At 33.1% G+C, this 9,537-nt stretch overlaps 1 protein-coding gene across 2 annotated transcripts; it reads right to left on the bottom strand.

Moving 5' to 3' along the window:
* Positions 1–7,022: 7,022 nt before the first annotated feature.
* LOC110035993 (probable WRKY transcription factor 26) lies at positions 7,023–9,328 on the bottom strand. 2 transcript variants are annotated; one of them, XM_020740332.1, is made up of 3 exons: positions 9,131–9,328; positions 7,863–7,991; positions 7,023–7,556 (listed from the first exon to the last, which is right to left on the bottom strand). In XM_020740332.1, exons 1-3 carry the CDS (start codon positions 9,163–9,165, stop codon positions 7,358–7,360), a joined length of 363 nt encoding a protein of 120 aa, XP_020595991.1. In that variant the 5' UTR covers positions 9,166–9,328; the 3' UTR covers positions 7,023–7,357. The 2 variants fall into 2 exon arrangements, with proteins under 2 accessions (XP_020595991.1, XP_020595992.1); XM_020740333.1 differs by having other exon boundaries at positions 7,023–7,538.
* Between the last annotated feature and the right edge of the window lie 209 nt (positions 9,329–9,537).

Raw genomic sequence — 9,537 nt, 5'->3', positions numbered from 1 at the left:
GTCATCTATTATAGGAGAAAAATTTGCGTATGTAAGATGTACACAGCGCTGCATACGTTATGGAGGTTATTCAAAGTGTATTGGGAGGTCATATTCGCGTTATACCCCCTATAACCTCCATGTAACACATATACCTTCTAGTAGGTTTCGCGTTTCTATTTTAATATTTTTTGTAAGTTACAGGTAGGTTACATGGGAGGTTACAGGGGGTATAACACAAATATAACCCTCTAATTCTCTCTTAATAACCTCCCTGATGTACTCAGCGTTGCGTGTGTCTTACACAAACAAATTTTTCTCCTATTAGAGGCACGCAAAGACCCGTTTTTTCATATTGAACGTCCAAGTTTGATATATCCAACCATTTAAAAAAAATGGTATTTACATATATACCAAGCAATTCCTATGCATTTACATATATGTCCAACTCCTAAACTCATTTTACATTAATACCACCAAAATATTTCATTTCACACTAAACTTACCAACATTTTATCTTTTAAAAGTGAAATGCACCCTTTCATGCATAAGATAAAATGCCATGTATGTCAAAATTAAAATATAGGGGCTAGATATGTAAATACATAAGAATTGAGTGGCATGTATGTAAATCTTCCCTTTTTTTTTAATTAAGGCTCGCTACCATCTTATTAAACTACTCGGCATGCTTTCTTCAATAAATAATAATAATAATAATCATCATCATCAATGACAACCGGAGTTTGCTAATTAACTCGTCAATTTTCTTCTTCTTTAGTTGACGTGGACTTTGAATCAGATTTGACTTTTCATGACCTCTGCCAATATATGTATATAAAGAATGGCAAGTGGTTGTAATACGAGCTCGTGTGTCTAACTATTCGATTTTGTACTGTAAAGCAGATGCATTCTGACAGGATTGATCCCGTGATCTCAAGGGACTTACGTTAGGCTGCACTACCAATGAGTCATGGCGGCGGCTATATCTGCATTCTGACAGGATTGAACCCGTGACCTCAAGGGACTTACACTAGGCTGCATTACCAATGAGTCATGGTGAGCGGCTACATCTGTGTGTGTGTGTGTGTTCCACAAGTCATGGTCTGTTGGTTAGCGGAGTTCACTGTAAGTCCCCCTCAAGTCACGGGTTCGATCCCAGTAGCGTTGGGTTATCGAATATTTAGGCACATGTCGCGAACTATCATCATGAGGCCTGACGCATGGGAAATCGATATTTGGGTCTCTGCCAAATAACGATTTCCTTTTACACACACACACACACGCACACTAAGGAAAGTTACGGCTAAATTGAATAATAAGCGTTGAAAACATCAAGTCTTTGCTAATTAGCATGTTTAATTAAGATATAATATTTAGTTTTGATTTATTCAAACATAGGATTATATGACATGTTTGGTCGGCAATGCTCCCAACGCATGACTTGGTGACCTCCTAAAGTCCAACATATTGTTCCCATAATTAATGGGATTAATTAATTATTAATTAATAATATGACGAATTTTCTCTAGGGTGATTAATATTATAACCTCAATTAGTGGTTATAATAACTTTTACAATGCAATTTTAAGCAACTTTTTTCTTAAATGATATATCGGAAAAAGAAATTTGGGTACCTAAGCCTTATATTTCCTTTAAGCAACAAATAAATCAACAATTGGGAGATAAAAAAGGGTTTATAATTAATTTGACTATAAGTTTGTTGAAATCGGAGTTCTGTATTAGTTTTTATTGAGATTTGAATATTTCTTGCTTAAAAAATTATCTCGAGATATATGTCATGCCTTGAAATTCATGTCAAATGATAGAGATTTGTTGGAGATGTATCAATACTATGGTCTAATCATGAAGTGTTTATTTCACCATTTTATGTGACTACGTATCAAAAGTATTTCCCTTGTATGACAATGTTTATTTTAATTATGGGATCTGACGCTTCCAAAGAGGCAAGACTCTCTAGTTTAATATGTCTGGATTGAAACAATGACTATTCATTTATTCAAATTACAATGACCGATTTCGAGGATGTTTAATCCGGATGTCAATAGAGAATGACTCAAACTAAAAATTTTGCCCGCTTGAATACTTAAAAAAAAAGACATTTGGTGATTTTACCCAGCCTAAAAAATAATGTTGGTTTCGCTCGTGGATGTGATGTCAACTCAATTGAGTTAATGAAAAGTGACAAATTTAATCGATTCGGTTTGACTAAAAAATATATAGAAAAAGTCAATGAAGTCAGACACTGCTAGACAACCTAAAAGAAAAGAAAAAGGGAAATCAATAGATCGGACTATCACGAGAACTATGGTGAACCGAGGGTTTTACTCGTACTCCCATTGCTTCTTCTCCTTCCATCATCGTAGTAGTCTGAGTCCTCCAAGCATCACCGAATAGCGGCTCATCCTTGCTCATCTCATACCCGCAGGCCCTAACCTTATTCTATCAAACACTCATAAAAAGAAAACCCTAATAAAATCTGCAAAATATATGTTACTTTAACATGCTCATTTGCACAAAATAATATTAAACTAAAAGGAAATTGATAAATCTAGGCAAACAATAATCATCCTAAGTGTCAATTTATAAGGATAAAAGCATAGATTCATATACATTTAATCAAAGCATGCAATAGAAATAGAGAAGACACACACTGTCCATCATCGACATGAGCTAGACTTGGTTGTGGATTAGCAAGCTGTGTAGAAGTGTTGTCTGTGAGGCAGGCATTCTTGTCCTTGTGTTTGATTTATGCTTTAAATTTGAAGCTCAATTTCTTACAATTGGATGATTTAATTCTAAGTTCTTAAAATATTGTGTACATGTTTACATTTTTAATTTTAGTATGTGTTTTCGTTTAGTTTTAATGATTCGGTTGCGGGCAGTGAAGAGCTTATGAGGGGATTAACGTCGAAAATAGTGTCTGTTAATTTTGACTCTAGTAAGCTTAGTTATCGTCGGGCATGGACGCCGCTAATCTGGCGCTAATGTGTTGACTTATTTATGTTTTGAGACGGCACGTGACGTTAAACAGACGCAAATCAGACACTAGATTTGCTTTGAAGAAAATTTTCGGACGTTGATTTAGTATCTAATCCGTTGTTGTTGTAATGTACAAGTTGTCATTTTCCTCTACAAGTTGACATTGATTCCGGACGTAATATTTTTTTCAAGAGAAGAAATACTCCTTCAGAATCTGAAATTGTACTTCATATTTCACTTGAATACAATCATGTTGTGGCCCATATTTTAGATTTAGATTAATTTTTTCATTATAATGTGTTGTCCAAAATTACTATTTTGTGTTAAAAACGCATGTATCTAATTTTAATTGTTCTTTTAAGTATTTCAAGAACATATTTTTGTCACTAAAATATGATTTTATTTCATTATTCTCTTAAGTAGAATCACGTTGTAGTGCACAGTTTATGTTTGAATAAAACTTAATATCATTATGTGTTGTCCGGATCCCATCAAAACTCTGTAGTTAAGTGTGCTTAGGTGAAAGTAGTACTATGATAGGTGCCTCCTGAGAAGTCCTCAGATCCCATCAAAACTCTGTAGTTAAGTGTGCTTAGGCGAAAGTAGTACTATGATAGGTGCCTCCTGAGAAGTCCTCATGTTGCACCCCTCTATTTTATTATCTCGGGTCTATTTTTCAAAAAGATGGTGATATAGATGGGGATGTTATTAGTAGGATTCAAGTTTGTTGATTGAAGTGGATGAATGCTTCAGGAAAATTGTGTGATCAAAAAAGGTACCACTTAGACTGAAAGGAAAATTTTATAAGATGGTGGTGAGACCTGCAATGCTCTATGGCGCGGAATGTTGGCCTTTAAAAGAGAGACATACTACTAAGTTAAGTGTTGCCGAGATGAGAATGATTAGATGGATGAGTGGATTTACGGTTAGAGATCAAATGCAAAATTAATATATTTGTGATAGGTTTAGTGTTGCTCCAGTGACAGACAAACTTTGAAAGAGTTGTCTTAAATGGTTTGGTCACATCAAACATCAACCATCTAATGACCCTATTAGGAGAGTAGATGTTTTAGGTTCGACTTAGCTTTGAATACAACATTGCTTTAGACACTAGACTTGGCCTTGTCTTTCTAATCTTGAATTTTAGGACAATTTTAATCTTCAACATATCTTGTTTAGAGATTTTTTTTAATATTTTCTTCACAACAACACTGTTTTAATTCAATACAACTAAGTTGGAGTACATATTTTGTTATGTCATTAAATTTGTTATCATAATTTGTTGCTCAATCTTGCTATTAGAAGGTTAGAAACACATGCATTTAATATTATTTTTTCTATTTTAGCTAAGGGTAAGCATTCAGTCAGTTTGGATGGTTTGATTTGAGTAAACTGACTTCAATCGAAATCTAAAATCCAAAGTACTAAACCAAATAAAATTTTGATAAAACCAAACTAGTCAAATCGAACTTTAATTCATTTTAAACAGTTCAATTTTGCATAAACCAAATATAGTTTGAAGATATAAATCTATAATGATAACGAGAGAAAATAAAGATTACTGAGCGATGATTATGTAATATTGATCATTAAAGAGCTTACTTCTAAACATTTCAAGAAAGATTTACTTAAAAATTTTAATTTTTGGTTTATTCGGTTAAATAAGAAATAAAGTCAAAAACTAAACTTTAACAATTTAAAATCATAATTGATTTTTTTTTTAGTTGAGCCAAATCAACCAAATTGCCTTGATTTGGTTCGATTTTTCTTCAGTACAATCAAATTATAATGTGCATTTTAGCATGAAGTTAAGTTTCTTATCGTAATGTTTTGTTCAAACTTGTTATTAGATGGCTAGAAATACACAACTTCGATATTAATTACATGTTTTTTGTAATTTGGCATAATTTTATCTTCAATATAACTACTATTTCACCATTTTTTTCCTTGAATACAACATTGTTTTATACACTAGACTCATCAATGACATTCTAATCTTATTTTTAGAACATTTTTAGTCTTTATTATGTTTAGTTTAAAGATTATTAATATATATTCTTCACAACAACATGTTTTTTTTTTTTCCATTTTTTTTATTGTGTTTAACACTTAGACACATTACTTATTCTTTGTTTTTATCATGTTGCCCTGACATCATAAGAAGAGAATAAGCCAAAAAAGAAAAGAGTTGTCCTAAAGAACAAAAGGGTACTTACTCTTAGGTGTGAACCATCAACATTTAGAGATATACGTGATGAATTTGCCTAGCACATTACTGAGGGAATGTTAGTAATTTTGAGGAATATCCATAGTGATCACTATATAAGGGTGTCGCCACTTCAATACGATGTACCTTTTGTAATTAATCTTTTGAATTTTTGGGATGTTCAGAAGCTTATTTTTTTTTATTTCGGTAGACATGGGTTGAGATTCATTGTAGATGAAGTTGGTCTTACGATTGGGTTTTCTAACAAATAGTAGAAGTCACTTGGATCAGCTCTGAGGCAATCAATGAGGAGAAAATCCTAGAATCAAAGTTAGGCTAAAAATTTAGTTTGAAGATCATTAATCACTAAAAATTTATTTGAATTTGAGCTTGGATTGAGATCGAATAAAAAATAATGAGCCAAGTAATAATCCAAACCCTTAATTGGGCTTCAATCTTATCGATCAACTCATGATCAAATAAAAAACATCATGCTTCATGAATCACATGGCCACGCCTTAAGATCAAATTGGTGGGGAATAGAAAAAGCAGAGCCAAGTAATAATCCAAACCCTTAATTGGGCTTCAGTCTTATCGATCAACTCGTGATCAAATAAAATACATCACGCTTCATGAATCACATGGCCACGCTTTAAGATCAAATTGGTGGGGAATAGAAAAAGCAGAATCACAAACCGTATATGTGTTTTGCAGGTTAATCATAAATCCTTCTCATTTGAATCATTCCCTAGTTTTGTTTCATCTACGCCTCTCAACCTTTGCTCTCTTCCATCTACCCTTTTTGAAATCTATAATCCTGGGTGAGGAATCATGCCTCCAGCAGTCAAGCGAGCCTCACATGTTCAATTGTTTCATTCATTTGTTGCTTGATATCCTTCTCTTCGACCTCAGCTTCTCTTTTTGCTCTAATCAGTTACTTTCTTCTCTCAATCTAGCATTTTTCATCACAGATTTGCATCAATTGGATCACTACTTTATTCTTGTAAATGTTTATATGTTTTCTCATGTTGACAATAAGAAAAGCTTCATTTTGTTGATTTAGAAGTTCTTAGGACTATTTGGTTCATTTGTCAATTGCATACTTGCATATGGTGTTGAGTGTTGACCATTATGAATATGATGGTTATGTTTTTTTTTTTTTTTTTTTTTTTTTTGTTTCATCAAGCAATTAAAATGTTGGTTAAAGTCATTTCTATAAATAGGCTTTACATTACTAATGTGGTTGAAGCTCTTAGGATTATGTGATTTATTTATTGGTTGCATACTTATATTTGGTTTTGAGAGTTGAACATTATGAAAGACGATGGTTGTGTTATTCAAGAGCCAAAAATGACATTCCAATTGGCTCATTTGCAACACCTGCCAGCTTAAAAATCGCTCATTTTTTTATCCAAGTCAAATCGAACATAGATGGAATTGATCTTTGAGTCAAATTCAATCCTTATAATGTCAGCTCGATCGAGTTTGAGCCACCCTTGTATCGGCTCAAAATTGGATCATTCACAACCCTAATCAAAGCACGAGACTCTAATGCGGTGGCAGCATTCATCGGCAACACTAGCATTACAACATTGGATATGGAACTCAAGAACAGTCTTTCAGGTGGGTTTGGTGCATCAGCAACTTAGAGCACAGTGTTGCAACCCTAGTGGCATGGTGCTGCATGTTGCATAGTAGAGCCACAATGCTAAGCTAAATTATAATATTTTAGGTGCTTTGTTTTAAATGTTTTAATACAACCATAGATAATTGAATGCTAAAACATCTCAATTAAGACAAAAACATTAAAATAATATTTTATTAAAAAAAGGGTTCATACATGCACTTTGGAAAACACAAAAAGCAAACAGGAAAAAACTAGAAAAATGAGCTTAGTACTCTACCCTCATGTCCTCTTGAACATTATTGTCATCCATTAGAATAACATTCACCTCACATTTTACTATGTTAAGAACTCTGTAATAAGTGATATATATATTAGTTTTTTTAAAAGCAAATCGGTATTTGACAGAGGCCTAAATACCGATTTCCCATGCGCTAGGCCCCATGATGAGAGTCTGCGCCATGTTTCTAAACATTTGGGAACCCAGCACCACTAGGTTCATTTGTTCTTGAAAATGCAAAATCTTAATATAGTAAAGAGCTGATTAATCAAGTTCTTGATCCAAACATCTGAGTAACTAAATCATATTGATTAGTTGAGATTCGGGCTTCTTCATGCTCTGAAGAAATTGAGGGTCTGTGGTTATGTTCTCCTTCGTACAATATTGTTATATTGTGGGGCTCATTTGGTGCCCACTCCACCTTCTTCTTCGCCTGACAATTCATGCTCCTACATTTGAAATAACCCCTGCATTTATTCATATTTATCTATTAAATTTATAATGTATTTTTCATGTCCATAAAATCAAAACACGTGTGCATCTCTCTCTCTCTCTCTATATATATATATGCATGCATAAGATAGTTGTTATACACAGGCGATTATTACGTCTGGAATCTACACATGCAGATTGGTGATATTTTGATAGTATTCGTAGTATTTTTTCACTCCAGTACCACCAATAATATCTAAATACTATGGAATCCGCACCTATCTTATCTGGATGTAATAATTTTTCATTATAAACACACATGTTTAATTATATTTACGTACCTATTCTTCTGTCTCCTTCTAATATACTTTTGCCCATATTTCTTCCATTTATATTCATCTTCTGGGATTGCAATTGGACTATTGTTCCATTCAAGTGCTGCTCTTTGCCTCCGCACTTGTTCTTCAACACTGTTTATATATATATATATATATATAAAGATGAACATCATTAGTGTAAATAATATCATAAGCATTTTTTGAATTAAACTTGATAAAAAGTAGGAGCCCAAGGAAAGAAAAAGTCCAAAAAAAAAGGCAAATTCAAGAAATTAATTAAATAGCCAGCTACACGTGCAATATTCATAATTAAAACATATTTTAATTTCAGCATATGGCCATCCTTATAATTAAGCACCACATGACTATCTTGGGGACAGACAGACATGAATTAGAAAGCTACTTTTATCTATACCAGATGAACCTTTGCCCCCCACCAAAAAAAGTTCTATTTTTCTAATATATATATGTACATATGTTGTCAGTCGTGACCTGTTCGTAGAGCAACCTGTTTGAAGGTCGTGAGTCCCCTCAGATCATGGGTTTGAATCCCTTTCTAGCTAGCTTGTCGGCAGTGAGAACTGTCCTCGAACAGTTATGCACATGAGGGTGGCCGGGAGCTCATATAATAGCCTCTGACCAATTTTTTGATATATATATATATATATATATGCCTTAATGTCATGATTTATATATGAAGAGGTGTAATTCAGTTATAGAAACGTGATGATGGTGTTATTTTTTAAAATTTAGTAGGCATGAAAAGATGGGGGCATTTTCATACACATAGCATATAACTCTTATGCAACATATCTTACACCTAAAATTTTATATTTACACACATAACCCTCAAATCTTAGCATCAAATAAAATATATAGCACTATTATCACATCTTAAACTGACATGCATATTTTCATGTGTATTTTTAGAGCACCGAAGTACTATATATATATGCAAATATGAAAGTTTAGGCATGAGATAATTTCAATATAAAAGACAGAAAAGAGAGTCAATGCTTAAAAGTTAGATAGAGCATGAAATCATTCTTTATAGCATATATTAAGCTGCAGTATTAACTAAGTCTGCATAACAAGTTATGTTTTGCAGAAAAAAACATTTAAAAGATCTTCATCTTACCATTTTTCATGCATGGATTTACTAAAAGAAGTAATTTTTATGACAAAAAACTGCTATCTTGGCATAAAAGTTAGCTTTTTTAAGAAAATAAATCAAAAAATGAAAAGAAAAATAAAGAATTAAAAGAACTTACTTGATGGTGGCTTCAGAAGATGCCATGGATTCCATAGAAGAGAGAAACTGTAATGATTTGAAGAAGAAGAAGAAGAAGATGAAGATGAAGAAGGAGGAGGAGGAGGAGGAGGAGGAGAGAAGAAAAGGGTATGGGGCTAAATTAACAGCTGTGTGGCAATGGAGGATGAGATGTAGTTTCTGGGAAGAAGAGGGCTGGACTTTTTGAAGCAAGAAGAAAATTATTTTGTTATGATTTATTTGTACTGTGGAGATTTACATGCTTTAACTGAGCATAAGAAAAAAAGATATTTAAAAAAAAAAAATTAAAAACAAGATATTAGTTAGAGACATGTTGACTCCAGATTTGTCCTATGGGCATGCCCAGGGATGGGAGCGGTAGGGATTAGGGGGAGGTATAAAGGAAAT

Source organism: Phalaenopsis equestris, unplaced genomic scaffold, assembly GCF_001263595.1.
Source record: "Phalaenopsis equestris unplaced genomic scaffold, ASM126359v1 Scaffold201242, whole genome shotgun sequence".
NCBI lineage: Eukaryota > Viridiplantae > Streptophyta > Magnoliopsida > Asparagales > Orchidaceae > Phalaenopsis > Phalaenopsis equestris.
This window is presented reverse-complemented; position numbering and strand designations above follow the sequence as displayed.